The sequence below is a fragment of the Hydra viridissima genome, unplaced genomic scaffold, assembly GCF_058129835.1.
Source record: "Hydra viridissima isolate aposymbiotic clone 2 unplaced genomic scaffold, HvirCarnegie_v1 scaffold_10, whole genome shotgun sequence".
Lineage (NCBI taxonomy): Eukaryota > Metazoa > Cnidaria > Hydrozoa > Anthoathecata > Hydridae > Hydra > Hydra viridissima.
Window position 1 is genome coordinate 13,951,581 of NW_028324309.1, and position 17,894 is coordinate 13,969,474.

Consider the following 17,894-nt stretch of genomic DNA (forward strand, 5'->3'; position numbering starts at 1 on the left):
GTAAAAAGGTGTCGACGTCGACACCTTTTTAAACATAAAGCTTTAAAAATAAATTCCTAGGGCGAACGAAGAAAAAGCTTATTTTGGAATAAAATTTTTGTCATTTGTCGCGAAAAATATTTGCAATGGCTTTTCCTTGTGTCAAGTGTTCATTTAGATGCAAATCCGTTGGCAATTTGCTATCTCACTTCCATCGAATCCATTATGGACAAAAGTACTTTAACTTTTCATCATTTACATAAAATATATACACACATGCACATACACGTAAAAATTAAAAAGTTATTATCTAATTGAAAGTTATATATATATATATATATATATATATATATATATATATATATATATATATATATATATATATATATATATATATATATATATATATATATATGTAAGTTACAAACTTTTATACATTCAACTGTCAAACATTAATTATAACATTTTAATTTTTGTAATATTTTTTAGAATACCGTGCCATTTTTGTTCTGCTGAATTTAAAAACTATGTAGTTGCTAAAAATCATGTTTATAGAAGGCATCAAGATGAACGACAAAATAATATTTTACAGAATCAGATTGAATCACCTATTCAATTGGATTTGCCAGTTTGTATTGATACAAAGTTATGTGACAAAAATGCAGACCAGTCCACTGATATATTTGACATGTTTGATGAAATAAAAGTTTTTTATGATAACTATGAATTATCATTTGGTTTCTGAAAATACATCAAAAAAGTTACTTTTACTACACGGTGATTCAGTTAAAGCTATATTGGGTGACGTATGTAGCTCATTTAAAAGTTTTTTGCAACAGGCTGGCATATCAATTTACAACCCATATGCCCAATCTTTCTTGTATAAACTTCAAAGAGACAACAGTATTGATTTGTGTTTATCACATTGTATGAGTCCAGATAAGTTTAATAGTTATTTAGGTAAATTGGGTCATGTAAAAGCAGTGAAAGTTACTGTTGGTGAGGATTTTTTTTATCATGTGCCTCTAGGAGAAAACCTAAAAAGTATTCTTAAGGGTCAAATAATTTTGCACCCGGACTCTTTATCTTTTTCAAAATCAAACTACTTTCAAAGTTCTATCCTGCCATTTTCAGATCCAGCCAAAACAGTATACATTGGTTTGTATTCTGATGAGTTAGAGGTATGTAACCCAATAGGTACCAGCAGGGGTATACATAAAATATCAGTCATTTATTTTTCTATTTTAAACCAAAACAATAATGGATCTAAAATGAGCAACTATCATTTAGCTTCATTGTGCAATTTTAAAGTGGTTAAAAAAATTACACTCAATGAGTTTTTTAAGCCAATTATTGATGACTTGTTCAACTTATTATTTAATACATTTTTTGTAAATGATGAAGAATATCATGTTATTGCATGTTTTATGGCTGCTGACAATTTAACAGCTCATCCGCTTCTTGGTTTGCAATCACATTTTCATAGTGGATACATATGTAGACATTGTTACTTCTGTGTTAGACAGGAAAACACAAATGTATTTCAAAGAACTCATGAATCTTATATTGTTGATAGTACAAAACAACAACATGGATGTTTGGAGTTATCTCCGTTTTTACACTTACCCTATGTATTTTTACCTGCATTTTTCCCAAGTGATTTCATGCATGATTTTTTGGAAGGAATAAGCCATGTTGTAATTTCAACATTTTTGAATCACTACATGGCCAAGCGAAAACTAACATTGATTGGTATGAATTTATTGCTAAGAGATGTAAAATTGCCAGTGAATTTAATATTGACGTCAACTTATATGACATCAAAGCTGGCACTTACTGCTAGTGAAATGCTAACCATTTCATTGTGTTTGCCATTGTTTCTTTTTGATAATTTCAATGATGAAGATGCACCTTATTGGGATATGATGATTATCCATTGTGAAATTTTATTGATTTTAAATAGCCGTTGTAATGAACATATTGAATCGTTGTATTTTCTTATTCCACAACTTATTAACTATATCAAAACATTATATAATGGCACAAGAGTAGCAGCAAAGCTTCATTTCATCACTCACTATCCTGACCTTTCAAGCTACATGGGAACAATGAAAACTTTCTGGTGCATGCGTTTTGAACAACGGCATCAGATTTTTAAAAAGCTAGCTAGAGTTTGTCATCAATTCAAAAACCCTATATATTCATTTTCAAAAAGATTTCAAATGCATGAAACTTGTAGACATCTTCTTGAAAGGACTGATGATATTGTTCCAGGTAAGCTGCTATCATAATAATTGATGAATCACATATTTGTTTATTTTCATGCAATATAATACAAATATTTTATTTTTCAGGATCTATCTCATATGCAAAGATATCTCTTCGTCATGCTCAAGAAGTACTTCTTGAACCGTTTAAACCATATTTGAACACAATTTTTCATACAGAAAAATTAACAGTCCAGGGAAAACAGTTGACAGTATCTTCTTATTTGATTCTAAGCGAAGAAAAAGCTGTTAAAATAAATTATTTGATGTCTATTAACAATGTTTGGTATGCAATGTGCCAAGAAATAGCAATATCATTTTTTCCTTTGGTTAACTCATATGTTGTAGAGCATCATAAAAACTCATTTTCTTTACATGACATTTTTTCTCTTAAATCAAGTGCATCTAAATCTGTTGAAATAAAAGAAAAAGAGTTTATTGTCCGATTATTTATCATATGAATATTTTTCATGAGTTGTTATTTCTGCCTTTTATGTTTATAATTTATTTAATTCAAAATTAAACAAAACTAGTAACTATGTATTGTCACTTTTTTTCTTTGGGCCCTTGAAAAAACCCAGGGCCCTGGCAAACTTCTGCATCCTCCCTATTACCCTCTTATAAAGCCAGCAGGTAGGTCAGGATGTTTATATCTTATATTAATGATAATTAATATTAATGATAGTATTAATTTTATACTAATTTAATACTAATTAGTTAATTATATACTAATAAAAAAATAATTTACTTTTTGTGTTATATATTATCATTGATATTTGCAGATGCAATCAATTAATGTACAAAAAGGTGACACAATTAAAGTTATTCTATACACATCATATTCTGATTTGCTGTCAAAATGTGGCAATAAGTTCCCATGTTCGTCCAGTAATTTGCTACAATTGTATGATGGTTCTGGTGCAGAAATAGATGATGGAGAAACCCTCGATTTTTTAGTTAAAAATAATAATTTGAAACTAGTTTTTTTGGAACGTCAAGTGTCAAGTTTAGCATTAAATAAATCATCAGAAGAAGTTGTGGGAAATGAAAGTATTTCTTTAAAACAATGGCCAGGTTTGAAATTTGAAATCCCAACAGATGCAATTGTGGAAGCAAGACTTACATGTGGGATACTTGATGCCAAATCAATAGTAGCAGATGGTCAATTTATGAACCACTGGGTTGGGATCATTTTTCATAAAGTATTGGAATATGTTGATCAACAAAATCCGTGTGTTTTTAGTTCTATTATATAGATTTTTTTATCTAAATATTTTAACTCTAAGTTCTTAAACTAAATTAGTTATTTTTAATATCATAGATATATAAATGGAATTCAGTTAAATGAGCTGGTGATGGTTATTCAAGAAAAGTATCCAGAGTTCAAAGCTGTTCAATATTCAGTGAGTTAATCTGTGGTGTAGTGGTTGAATTAAATAAATTAAATTATAATATTTTGTTGTTTAAAAATATTTTATCCTTGCTGAAAAAATGTAAAGTTTTATTATAACTATTATAAAAAATTTTTATTACAGTCGTGTTATGATTTTTAAATAAATTGAGTAAATCTAAAAAACTTAACATGTGATTTTTAATATATTATGAATAAAATTTTAATAAAATTATAAATTATAAATTGAATTATAAATTATTAAGTTTTTTATATTTTAATATTGTTTTAAGTAATAATGGAAACTACACAAAACAATACACGATTAAATTGACTAGAAAAGAAAAACGTTAATTTATTTTTTTTACTACTAGAAATGCTTCCACCAAAGAATTATTGACAGGTTCAAAAATTATAGAAGAAAAATGAATTGTGCTTCTGTCATTGAAAAGCAAAAGAAATATGCAAAAGCTACTGTGTCAAAGGCAATGAAGAGGTTTTTTTTTATATAAATATACTTGATTATTATGTATTTGATATATTTTTATGTAATTGATATATTTTTATTGCAGTGTTTCCACTCCTCCTTAAAAATCTTTAAAAAATTAGAACCTAATTAAACTAAATATCTATAAAAAGATGAAAAGTTTGTCAGTTTTCATTAATTTCTCCTGATTTTCTTTGTTTACTTTCAAAGCAAGATTAAGAAGAAAATAATGGAAAATATATTCCGGATTTTTCCAGATATTTTACGCAATCAGTTTTCCGGATTTTTAAAATGTGATATGGATGATCAATGCTTGTTCAATTTAATAGTTTTTTTTTATTTTATGATCATATTATATATTTCTATTGTGTCCTAATCTATTTTAGAACAGTAAGTAACAGTGATATCAATGAACCATTAAGACTTATAAGCAATGTTAATGAAGTATCAGACGTTGTAAATGAGGCATATGTAAGTTTACAATTATCTATTTGCTCCCAATCTTTTTAAATTGCAATTCCTAGATTGTCACAAAAAATTGGGTACCACATATTAGCTTTATATCTGTTTTATAAATTAACATATTTTTGATTGTATAAATGTTTATTACATATTTTAATAAAACACTTTAGCTTGTTACAATTTCAAACAATGTTCAAACCTCACTTGAACAAGAGGTTGTAATGGAAACAACTTTCATGCAACGTAATAATGCACGAGAAACTGTTGGATTTTTGAAAGAGTTAGAATTATTTAAGTCCTACTTTTTATCAGCTGAAAATGTAAGAATTTCTTTACCTAATTTGTTTTTGACGTTTTTCTATCTATTTGAAAACAAAGATAATGTGTAAAAAGTAATGATTTTCTCCTTAGTTGTCCTTATTTATTAATGAAAATTTTCCTGTTCAGGGTTAAATCTTCTTAAAAATTGGGGAAATTTCACCTTAAATCTTCTTAAAATCCTTATTGGTATCCTCATTTTATTAGTGGTAACTGTGAAAAATTATATTTTTTTAGGTATATCATGAAAGCAAGAGAATGCTCCAAGTGTATCAGTTAAATGAGAGCTCACCGTACAAGGATAATGGACTAGACTTTGAAGAGGTTCAAGTTTTGATGAAAGATTCGCTAAGAAATATTTGTATGAAATGGGCCCCATTTTTAAAGAGATATTCATCTGTTCTTAATCTGGTAAAGATGGTAAATCCTACAATGTCTTCTTCCGATTCACATACAATTGGATTTCAATTTATTGTGGCTAGATGTCGTCAAAAACTTGTAGAATTTACTGATAAGGTAAGTTTAACTTTAAAGTTAAAGTTTTTTTGAATTCCCTTTACAAGGCCTATGGAGCTACATTTTTTAGTTATTGTTACAACCCTCTCTCAGCTCTAACTCCAAAACACAAGCTTTGATGTACTACATGATGATGAATCTACCACAACAGCAATTTTATTTTTTTCAAAATTTCTTAAATCATTTAATGTAAAATTAATAATAATGATTATTTAGTTTAAAGTTATTGTTATGCCTTGAAACTCCATCCTATAACTGTTTTATTGCATAATTATTATTGCATAATTTATTGTATTATTTATTGTTTTTAGTGTATGATTTGCGTAATTAATAAACAAGTTAATATAAAATATAAGTTGTTTTTAAATGCATATATCTTTTATGAAACTATACTTAGTTAAAATTGTTCTGTCTTCTTTTTTTTTTTTTTGATTAACATCAAAAATAACTTATTTTGATCTATTTGATTTATTTTTTTATAGAATATGATTCGTCTTCACTATGAAAATAGAGATTTTGCAGTTACAGTTGATAAATTTTCTATTCCCTGTGCAAACTTAATTGAAGTTCTTCTTGTCGGCACTTCTTTGAGTGTAGCGTTTAATTTAATACATTGCAAAAAACAAGAGGCAGTTTTTGAAATATTAGAAATAATTATGCAAATTAGAAAAATGAGTAACATCAAAATTGTAAAATCTATTTTGTTACTTTTATAATGACTTTGTTAAAATGGTTTAAATATATTTTTGGTTTTATCTTTAACATTTTATGTTAATAATTTTATGTTTTTGTAACATTTTTTATTATATAAGTTGTTCTAAGTTTAATTTTTTTTGTCACATTCACATATTTTGTGTTTGTAAATTATTTATAAAATAAATAGCTGATTATATTTAATTGATTATAAGGCTTCGATTCTTAGTTCTAATTCAACTGAGTATAATCAGCTGTATTACAACTCGTCAGAGTCTTAAAATCAGTTAATAAATCATACAAATAAAAACAACTGATTGTAAGGCACCATATAGTTAAGGAAAAATAAAACTAATAAAGAAATTATAAAAAATTAAAGTTTGTTTGTATAAACTTTTGCCTATTTAAAGGATCTTTGATTTGAAATGATATGAAAAAGTTTTCAAAAACCTTTCAGGAACCTATTTGATAAATGCAGTGTTAGATATTATTATACATTGTATATAAATGTATTTGTGTGATTTTTTTATTTTGTATATTAATTGTTTTATGGAGATCTTATTTGTTCTCAAACGATTTTTGTTTAGTTTATTCAGGGGTACAATAAATAGAAAACAACAATGGGTTGAACAAAAGATTGAACTTCCGACTGAAAATATTTAAGAGAAAGAACTCTCTATTGAGAATTCTTTCTCATCATCTGCAGATGGAAAAAGTAAAGTTAATGAAAAGGTAACATTACGTAGTTTTTCTTTTATGAAATGAACTAAAAATGAAATACAGTAGGAATGTCTTAGTAATTATTATTATTATATTTTTTCAATGATAAATTATAAAACTTTTTGCTCGTTTTTAGATAATCATTCATCAAATGTCTGGAGAGCAGATATCTGTTATACCATTTTAATGCAAGTTCTGTTAGTCAGCATGACAACCGTTTAGTTGCAAAAACTGGTGAAGTCGAGTATATTTTCAAAGTTAAAAAAAACAACTTAAAAAACAACTTAAAAAACTTGTATTAAAATTTTATTTCAAATATATGAATTTGTTTTTTTACTGATAATTTTTATTTGTTATAAAATATGCTTGCATATTTATAGTCTTAATGTGTATATAATATAAAATGATAGGTTGTTTTATAAAACATATATTATTAGCGCTCATGGAACTTTTTTTTCATAAAACTAAATTGCAAAATTTTTTGTTAAAACATGCTAATTATGAGTAAACAGAAAGGTTAAGAAGATCATGTTTACTTTTATATAATTAAATATGTGCGTCATAAACGCGTTGTAATTGCATGAACACCTATTAAACATGAGCACCTTTATTTGCATCGACACCTTTTAACAGCAACGCCTATTAGGTGTTAATGTAACAAGAACACCTTTTTTTACATCAACACCTTTTAACGGCAACACCTAATAGGTGTTCATATAGTATCACGCATCAGCACCTTTTTTCTTTTACATGAACACCTTTTTCCGTAACAGTGCTCACACAGCATGCATGAGGCGCCCAGTTCTAATCCTGGTCGCCGACTTTGCAACCAAAGTATAGTTCATACAATTTTTTCACATGTGATGTCAATCTTCGTTTGCATCTCTTTAAAGTCAGTTTGTCACAAATGTAGCAAAAGTTGTCGGCTTGATTTTTACAAGTTCTGGGCATTTCTTGTTTCAATATACACTGTATTATATCTATATATTACTTGGCTAACTGTAGTTTATCTAAAATAAAACAGACTTACATTTAGTCTAATACAAGGTTAAACAAATGCAAATAGGTATATGATAAAGAAATGCTAATAAATAAATCATAAACAACTGCTAATAAATATATTAAAAATCACATTGACAACTTTCATAGTGAAAATCGAAAATTTGAAAATGTGAATTTACGCAAAATTGGTGGGTCACACAACAAAACGGACATCATTTTCGTAATCTTTCTAATCTTTCGGTAGTGTCAATGGCATTTCCGTTTTTTTTTCGTTATTGTACAGTGTTACAGCTCTTTTGAGCCAACATAACTAATTTGGTTATTCTTTACATAACCTTCCCAGCCAACCAACAAGAATGGGTCCCATAAGGGACCCATACGGGCGTATATAAGGGACCCATACGGGTATCCCTAAGGGATCCCAACGGAAGTTGTCCCAGGGCCTTATCTGGGAACCATAAGGGTTGCCCGCTGGGATGCCCATAAGGGTCCCATATGTTTACCGTTTTTTTGCCCTTATGGTTCCCATGTAGGCATATCTGATATTTCACAGGATTGCCCGTGAAGGTCCCGTAGTTTTCCGTTTTATTTTTCTCTACTTTGTCGCACACGGTTTATATGCAATACGTGTGTTAATACATGCATTTATAAACAATTCATTTTTAAATGCGCCTGTACGTAATCAATAAAAATTATAAACTCTATACTTTTTATCGTTTAAACGATAAACGATTTACATGTTAATAATTGCTAACATGTAAAATTTACAAATGGATGTAGGTAAAAATTAAAAATAATATAAAAATTATTGATTATGCAATTCAGCTGGATATTTGAAAGAATTTATAAAAAAAGGAATTTTTACATAAAATACTTCCGATTTTGGTGAACTTTTTCTAAATTTAAAAAATAAAGAATAAACAAAAGCAGTTCTTTGAAGACGTTGTTTTTTTGTGTCCATCAATCTGAGCGGGGAGCCGTCGTTGTAGTTTTCATAATTGTGTATCGGCGACCGTCAGGACCCCGATCTCTTGCGTTAGAAAACCATTTTGATAACTCTGTTTCAATATCTTTATTATTGATTTGATTTGTATTTGGGTTTAGTTTCACAGCACCTATAATCGCAATAAAACAACACTGTATTAAAGTAAAAAATAATCTTAACTATAGTTAATTTAGTTTAATATAACGTTAAATTTACACATTTTAAGACATGTTAAGTAAAGTTTAATATGATTTAAATATTTAATATCTTGTAGTAAGTGATCATATGCAGCATCTCCCTATAGGGAGATGCTGCATAATCCATGAACTTTTACTACTTACTAAAAAAAATTTGACAAAGCAATAGTGCTTTAAACAAAATCTTTCCCTTCTGCCCTGTCAAATTAAATTGGCTAGCAAGCTGACCATCAAGTAAAACTTGCATCGCTCTCATGACGAAATTACGTAGATCCTCGCCTCCAATGTCTGATATATGTTTTGCCTAAAAGAAATAACATGTAATGAAATGCCATAATTGTCATTCTTAATCATGTAAAGTCACGTTTAATCACACTTCCTTTAAACAAGTCACCCTCACTCAGACTAGCAACATCTTTAATCTAAAAGTTTGATATAACGTTAATTTTACACATAAAGTTTGATAAAAGTTTAAATAAAGTTTGATAAAGTTTAATACTTCAACATTAGATTTCAACCCATCCTAATGGCTTTTATAATGAAATCATGGCATCTAATCTTAAACCCAAATTATTTTACGCAATTAATCCTTTCTAAACTTGAGTTTAGTATTTGTAAATATTGAATGTTGAATTTAAAAATCATTTTAAACTTACAAGAATTTTTTTTTTCTCTACACAACACAACTTTTCCTCTAATGTTTCAACTTCTGCTGTAGATGTCAGTGGCAACTTTATATCTTCAGGCAAGTCATATATTAGTTCTTCACTAACTAGCATTTTTTGCTTAATAGAATGCAATAATGATGTATGCACCTTTAGAGTTTTTTTAATCTCCTCGACATTGCCAACCAAAGTTATTATTAAATTTAATACTAATTGCAGGTTAGCAGTTAGACATAAACTGGAGCCTAAAAAAAAAAATTATTACAAACTTACTACAAACCATGCAAGAACACGGTTAAAACTTAGTAATTTTACTAATCTTTAACCATTACCTTGAGGTTTAAAAATGTAGCACTCAAAGCAAACCTTTTTTTCTTTAAATTAAAAAAAAAATTGTATATAGCCCATTCAAGAAATTGCTCAACTTAAAACAAAAAAACTATAAATACATGACAAACACTGATTTATAAATATTAGATTGGAATACTATAATTGGAATACTATTTAACTAAGTTGTTACTATAGGGAATTACCTGCAGTAGTAAAACAAGTAGTTGCCCTTGCAGCAGTTGAAGCAATAGGAGGTGAAAATTGTTCACTACTCCATATGTTGAAGTCATTAGAATGTTCATTACTAATCAAAATGGTAATAAAAGCTATTTATACATATATTTTTTCTAGTTATCAGCATAGGGATCATTTATAAAGGATGCCACCTTTTTAAGTCAATTTCTGAGCCCCTCCTCCACAAAAAATAAAAAAATCTTTGAAGTGACATCCTTTTTTCACAAATGACATGGCGTCCTTTTCTCACAAGTGATGTGACGTCCTTTTTATATTGACCCCCTCCCACCCCTTTTTTGATGACATTCTTTATGGATGGCCCCATATCACTATTTTATTTTTTCTAAAAACACTTGATAATTTTTTTTCAACACAAGCTACTAAAAATACAGTAATCATTTTGAAGATTGAATATTTTAAGTTTATTTTACAATGTAGCATGCATGACTCCATACTTGCTGTATGCTGTTTTTCTTAATATTTTTAATGAAAATTAGTTTATGAAAAGTTCAATTCAAGTTTTTACAACTTGTAAATGAATGACTATGCCATTTTTTTAGAACATTATATCAAATTATATGTAAATAAATCCTGGTGTGTACACAAATAATGAAACTCACTGTAACAACTGATCGCCAACTCTGGATTTGCTGTTTGATGGGAGTTTGCAGGGTGGCTGTGGCTTTTGAATGAGAAGAGCAGAATTTACCAACATCTTCTTTCTTTTAAAATACAAAAATAATCTTTAATAATGTTAGTGTCTATAGATAACAAATATAAAATAAATTTCCATATAACAAAAAACAGATAGAGCAAATTTGTAAAAAAAATTACTTTGGTTCTAGATTAAACAATTGATCATTTTCAGATTCCTCATTTTCTGTTTCTTTCTCGTAACTGATTTTTGTTACTCTTCATCAATATAAAAATGTCAAAAACAAAAGACTTTTTAAAAAAAAAAGTGTAGCAATTTTAAAGACAAAATTTTAAAATAATAAAATAAATTTTTTAAGTAAAGTTATTGTGCTCATTTAAAATAAAAAGTGCTCATAATTATAGGTAAACAAAAAAGTCATTAAATGCCTACCGCCTTTCTTTGTTTTTCTTGCCAGTTCCAGAACTTTTTTTTATCTCCTCAAATGCATTTTCTAAACTGGATGTGTCTTCTGCCATTTTGGCTTTTTGACGAGCATTGTTTAAACTGTCTAAAAATTGGTTTCAAAATAAAAACAGGCAAAAAAAAAAGGTCTTATACAAATGTACAATAAATGAAGAAAATAAGCTATATGCAAGATAAATTTACCAGCTAATCCCAGCACCCTTGCCATTTAAATTGGCCAATTTATCTCTGCATCATGGCTGTTATTTTTAGCTTTAGAAATTGTGTTGGGATTCTTAAATGGTGGCCAATAGCACTTAACTCATGTGTGATTTGATATCATTAACTGGACATTCTTTAGGCAAAATGCCTTTTAAAACAACAACACCAGAATATAATAGAAATTCCCTAAGTTCTGTAGCCTTCCAATGTTTATATTCAGAGAGTGATCTAGGCTTTCGTGCAAACTCTCGAGGATTATAATATTTAATTGCAACAAGTTTATCAGATATCAAATCTATCGCTGCCCTTGATAATCTATGATCAGACAAGCTGTGTATCCATTGATTTATAATTCTTCGTACAACTCCTAAACAGACCAAATGCATATAATCTAGAGGAAATCCACTAACCAAGCCTACATTTAAACGTAATACAGGAGATATGAACGAGGTACAATGATGAGCAGGGTCTTTTTTATTTCGGAAATCACTATCAGTTTGCAAAACAGCAAATAGATTAGGCGTAACAACTTTCCCAAGCCATTCTCCAGTTTGTACACACCTTTCACAGGAATTATAAGTGTTGTGAGGTTTAATGCGCTTTATAAAAGCTCGTGCCGGTGCATCACAAATATCCGCTTTTAATTTGATAGAGTAATATTTGTCATTTTTTTAAACCCTGTCTTCTCTAGCATAGTCATTTTCGTAACTAAATCTTCCATATAATCATCAAGGGAAGTTGGTTTGCTTTTACTAAAATATACGGCAATTGGAAATGGACACCATCCAGTATTTTTAACCAAGCAAAATATAGGCCACAAACTAGTTGTTGAGCTTTTGAAAATTGGCACACCATCTATATTAATATGCAAATCTAATTGATTTATATCATTATTGAGAGGATACCTTTCGGTTAAAATAGACAGCCAAAACTGTAGGCTAAAATAAAAATATTCCCCACCAGCAACATTTCGAATGTTTACACTTCTTCGAGTACTAAGCAAAGATCTTGCATCTTTTGGCAAATCAGGATGTAGCTTGTTTAAAAACCCAAGCAAGTTGCTACATGCTGTCTGGGAAATATTAAACTTTACTGCCCAAGAAACTAACTTTTCTTTTAAAGTCTCACTTTCATTGAGTTCTTCAGTGAAGTCAATATTCTCCTCATTACTGTCATCATAAATTTGAGTTGCCCATTCTGGAAAGTCATTATATTCTTCAGTGTTATATAAATCATCAAGCTGACTATTGGGGTCATCATTAGAACTAATCACATCAAATATTGGCAAATTAATTGGATCTTTTGAACTTGACATTTTTACTATATTTATTGGCAAATTATCATTATTTGCTTGAGAAACATGTAAGGTTGATACATTTAAGTTAGGTATATTCACACATGCACTACTCAATATTTCTGAAACCGCAACAGCTATTTTTCGGTTTTTTTGTACGTTTTAAATAAAAATAACTCATTCCAAATAAATAAGCTATAAAAATATTATACTTTGAATTTAAATTTCTAAATAATAAAAATTATAGTTAATTACACAGTAGGGTAAATCAAACTTTCAAAATTTTTAATATTTTTTTATTGTAGCACTATATGTGAATAATAAATTTTATAAGTTAAAGGAAATCACTTAAAGAATTTTTTTTTAAATTTCTTTTTTTACCAAGATTGCAATTTTTGAAAAGGTAAAATTGTTTATTTATACATAAACCAAGGGTGGATCATACTTTTTAAATTATTGAAATCTGAAACTGTGTAGATTTTAAGAAATATATTTCCTTTACATAAATATGTGGAAAAGATATTTTTATTTTCATAATAAATTGTGAAACGCGAATCCTTTTTTTATATTAATCTTAGTGTGGCTAAAGGTGTTTAAAGATTAAATAAAATTGTTCAAACCATGGCGCTCTATACTGAAGGCCTATTCATCGCGCAACCGTAAGCCGTGACTGGGGGCCTATTTTAACATTCTAAAAATTGCGAAGATGAAAAGCTCTCATTAAAAACTTGCCAGAGAATTTTTAACTTTTTCAAATTAATCTTGTTTATTCTTTTATATTTCCAATAACTTTGTATTATCAATGTTTTTTAAATTATAAATTTTTGTAAATAATTTTAAAACACTGTATTTTTACTTACTTGTTAACTCCTTAGAGTGTTATGAGTTATATTTATATATATATATATATATATATATATATATATATATATATATATATATATATATATATATACATACATACATTCATTATGACTGATATGGGTAGTGATCCATTATATTTGACAAAAAAGTGTTTGAAAATCTTATGTTATGGTTTTCAATTTTTATATTCTTTTAAATAATTATATTTTGTAGATGCCAAAAAAGTGTTGTGTATATGGCTGCAAAACTAATTATCAATGTACCAAAAGTAATAAAAGCTTTGAAAAAATACCAGTTTATCGTTTTCCTAAAGATAAAGAACAAAGAAATATTTGGATAAAAAGTATTCCAAATTCTAATCTTTTAGTTTCAGATGAAGTTGTTATTTGCCAATTACATTGGCCAAAAGTTTTTGAAAAAGTTACTGTTCAAGGAAAACAAAGACCGAAAATGCCACCATCTATATGGCCAGGAATACCTTCAAGTCAAATACCTACTCCATTACCACGTCATCGCCCAACACAGAAATCTTTAAGCCTTGTTAGAAATGTTAAAACTGATGAACTTAGCACTTTTTTATCGGCTGAAACAGCAGCATATATTGATTTTAAAAATGTTTTATTAAATAATCTCAGGGTTTTTTCAGTTTCAGTAATAACATATATGATTGAAAAAACAGTTAATGTTCAATCTATTATGTTTTATTATGGTGTTCCTTTATTTCTTGTTAAAATTTTAGAGAATTTACATTTTGAAACATTTCATTGTGGAATAAAATGTTTTATAAAAAGTTTGTGTAAAGATCGTATAAATATTGTTGATTCTTGGTCAAAGTTTGAGGAAATACTACATTTTTTAAATGTTATGGAAATAGATCATAAGAAAAACATTATTCAGCAACAAATATTAGTTATGTCTGCAAAGCTTATTGGAAAAAAAAAATATGAATCAGATACAATTATACGTAGTTTTGAATATTTTTCAACATCTCGTGCTGTATACAATAAACTAAGAAACGATTTTCAATTGCCATCGGTTAGTACTTTGACACGCATAACATCAAAAGTTTGCAAAATTGATGATGCTATTTTCTTAGACTCAGTTTTCAAAAATATTGAAGAAAAACAAAAAATTTGTATAAATATTCATGATGAAGTATATGTCAAAAAAATGATGCTTTACCATGGTGGAGCATTGTTTGGTTAATCTTTAGATGATCCATCATTATTGGTTAAAACTGTGTTGGGAATTATGATAGTATGTTTCAAAGGTGGTCCTTAATTTCTGTATAAGATGATTCCAATTTCAAAATTAAGTTCAAATTTTCTTTTTGAACAAATAAACTCCAGCATAAAACTTATAAAATCATCGTCTGGCAATATAAAAGTTGTTATCTGTGATGGTAATCGTGTAAACCAAGCATCTTTTAAATTATATCATACTATTCCAGAAAAACCTTGGAAAACGGAAGATGGGATGTATTTACTGTTCATCTTTTGAAAAACATTAGGAATCTATGGCTTACAGAAAAAACTAGGGAACTAGTGTACAGTGATAATGGTAATCAAAGAACAGCTAAATGGGAACACCTTAAAAGCTTATATCAATTAGAATTAGAAAAGTTAGTCAAATTGTCAGACTTGAATGAAATTGCAGTAGCTCCCAAGCCCATTGAAAGGCAAAATGTATCTTCTTGCCTTAAAGTTTTTTCAGATAAGACATATCATGCCTTTCTGACCTATTCTCAAATAATTTCAAATTCTAAGGATACTGCAATATTTATAAATAAAGTAATAACCTGGTGGAAAATTTTAAAGGCCGTGGAGCTGATGTAAGACACAATGATCCACTAGAAGCACCTATTTGTAATCCTGATGATTGCTGTCTTAATACTCTACTTCAATTTGGTGATATGGCTCTTGAAATGTGTTGTAAAAATGGCAAAGGAGTGAAGCAGCTATCTAATGATACTGCAAAATCAATTCACCATACTTGCTATGGTATTGTCGAGCTATGTAAATATTTATTAGCAACAAGTCATGATTATGTTCTTCTTGGTATGTTTACAAGTGACCACTTAGAAAAAGAATTTGGGAAATTGAGACAAGGTTCCGGGGGTGCCTACTTTATAAATGTTCAACAAATTATAGAAAAATTGCATATAAGTCACACATCACTGTTGTTATCTTTAAATATTGACATAGATTCTTTTGATTTTAGTTCAGGTCATGAGTGTGCTTCTTGTACATATGTTTTATGTGAAGCAGGTAGTGAAGTATTTGTCAATTTAGAAAAACAAGAGTCATCAATTTCTGATACTACCAAAATGTCTTTGATTTATATTGCTGGTTATGTATGTAGAAATGAATATAATGAAAACAATTTGTTCAATCAAACATTACTTTATTATGAAAATTTTGGTACCTCAAGTCTATAGATCGTGGTGGTCTTAAAACTCCACCAGACAATGTTTGCCAGTGGGTGTTTTTTTGCTTTGTCTTATTCAATTCGATAAAAGATAAATTTTGTCGTATGTCCTTAAGTGACATCTTTTTGCTGGTTTCTGAATTTTACTATTTTGAAATTAATCAAAAACATTGCAGCACACTTTTTAATATATTTTTAAACAATTTTTGTGCACAAATTACACCAAGATCTAATAAAGAACCTGCATTAAAAGTTTTAAAGTTATCATAAATTTGTTTACAAAAGTGATGATTTGTATTTGTTGTTGTTAAAATATATGCAAATATTTTCTTTGTTTTAATTTTTTTTTTAATTGAAAATTTTAACTTTTTATTATTTTAGTATAAATATTTCTAAATAAACTAATTAAACTCATAAAAAGTCATATTTTGACTCCAAAATATAATTTTATAGCAGAGTTGCTGTTAATCCGTAAAAATAATAGGCCCCCAGTCACGGCTTACGGTTGCGCGATGAATAGGCCTTCAGTATAGGGCGCCATGGTTTAAACATATTAATGAAACTTTAAAAGAATTATAAGGCTTTTATTGTCTGATCAATAAATTTCACTAAATATTAAAAATCCCATAATAAATAATTTAATGTATTTTGAAAATGATATTCAAATATAAGTAAAAAATAAAAAAATACTTTTAATGACTTAAGTTTTTATTTAGTTATACTTATATTTGCATATTACTGCAAAAAAAAACTTGTAATATAATCTACATATCGTATAACACTTTGTTTTAAATTCCAATTTTTCTATACAACATCATTTTTAGTAACAATACATTTGATGTATAACAAAAAAACCTTTTTTGCAAAGCAGCAGAAAATATTTAGTACTTAATCTTCTCAAGGCCATTGCATTGAGGTTTTCCAACTTCCAGCCTGGAAGTTGTTAAGCCTCAATGCAATTTAATATTATTAGTAACAATTATTTTACTTTGTCCTTCTTTTGAGTTTTTGTTTTGTTTTGCTGGAAGTCTTCCGGCAAAACAAAACAAAAACTTAATAATAATATATAATATTATATTTGATATCAAATATAATATATAACTGATATCATTATTTTCAATTTTCTTTTATACACATTTATTCACATTTACGATACATAGACCGTAAATATTTTTTCAGAAAATTATTTGCAAATGTAAAAGAAAAGAATTAATGCAATCATGAACAACTGAAAAAGCAATTTTGGAATATGATAACTTTAAACATAATAAAATAAAAGAAGGAGCACATATTGCAGAGCGGTAAGCGCCTAACCATTTTGATTTTAAATTTGGCTTTTTCAAATCTGCCTCAATATCAATTTTTTATTTATTTCCCATACGGGTCCCAGACAGATCCCGCGAAAAAAACTCCTATGTATCCCGTACCAGATTACCGGACAAATCCCAGACGGTACCCATAAATTTTGGTTGGCTGGGTTGATGGCCCAACAAAAAGTCTTAGTTCAGATACAGGGTTCTACAAAAAGTGTTAGTTCAGATGTGATTTTATTTGTGGATGAAAAAAGAACTTCAGATATTTTTTATCCTAGGAGGAAAAAAGCAGATTTTATTGGAAGAGATCTTAACATAAAAGACAAATAAAAATTTCTTTTTCTGCTTCTTAAAGCAATCATTAAAAACAACAATGGAATTAACAAACTACAGGAACTTTGCGTAGGATGGGCACCGAGACAAAAACTGC

At 28.2% G+C, this 17,894-nt stretch overlaps 3 protein-coding genes and 2 pseudogenes across 4 annotated transcripts; 4 read left to right on the plus strand and 1 right to left on the minus strand.

Annotated features, from left to right (window-relative positions):
- LOC149883225 (uncharacterized) lies at positions 1 to 2,785 on the plus strand (annotated as a pseudogene).
- A 7-nt stretch (positions 2,786 to 2,792) lies between these two features.
- On the plus strand, positions 2,793 to 6,243 carry LOC149883226 (uncharacterized). Its single transcript, XM_090100770.1, has 7 exons — positions 2,793 to 3,477; positions 3,568 to 3,649; positions 4,011 to 4,132; positions 4,510 to 4,594; positions 4,756 to 4,905; positions 5,141 to 5,419; positions 5,902 to 6,243. Exons 1-7 carry the CDS (start codon positions 3,029 to 3,031, stop codon positions 6,133 to 6,135), a joined length of 1,401 nt encoding a protein of 466 aa, XP_089956896.1. The 5' UTR covers positions 2,793 to 3,028; the 3' UTR covers positions 6,136 to 6,243.
- Positions 6,244 to 8,714: 2,471 nt separating this feature from the next.
- Positions 8,715 to 11,705, minus strand: LOC145197202 (uncharacterized). Of its 2 annotated transcripts, XM_090100520.1 has the most exons (9): positions 11,549 to 11,671; positions 11,333 to 11,450; positions 11,080 to 11,157; positions 10,866 to 10,967; positions 10,215 to 10,315; positions 10,014 to 10,055; positions 9,673 to 9,926; positions 9,161 to 9,320; positions 8,715 to 8,949 (listed from the first exon to the last, which is right to left on the minus strand). In XM_090100520.1, the coding sequence occupies exons 1-9, from the start codon at positions 11,571 to 11,573 to the stop codon at positions 8,795 to 8,797; spliced, it is 1,035 nt and encodes a 344-aa protein (XP_089956646.1). In that variant the 5' UTR covers positions 11,574 to 11,671; the 3' UTR covers positions 8,715 to 8,794. The 2 variants fall into 2 exon arrangements, with proteins under 2 accessions (XP_089956646.1, XP_089956648.1); XM_090100522.1 differs by lacking the exon at positions 10,014 to 10,055 and having other exon boundaries at positions 11,549 to 11,705.
- A 2,232-nt stretch (positions 11,706 to 13,937) lies between these two features.
- LOC149883227 (uncharacterized) overlaps positions 13,938 to 17,894 on the plus strand; it is a 72,714-nt pseudogene continuing 68,757 nt past the window's right edge.
- LOC149883228 (uncharacterized) lies at positions 15,555 to 16,161 on the plus strand. Its single transcript, XM_090099964.1, has one exon. It carries the CDS (start codon positions 15,637 to 15,639, stop codon positions 16,159 to 16,161), a length of 525 nt encoding a protein of 174 aa, XP_089956090.1. The 5' UTR covers positions 15,555 to 15,636.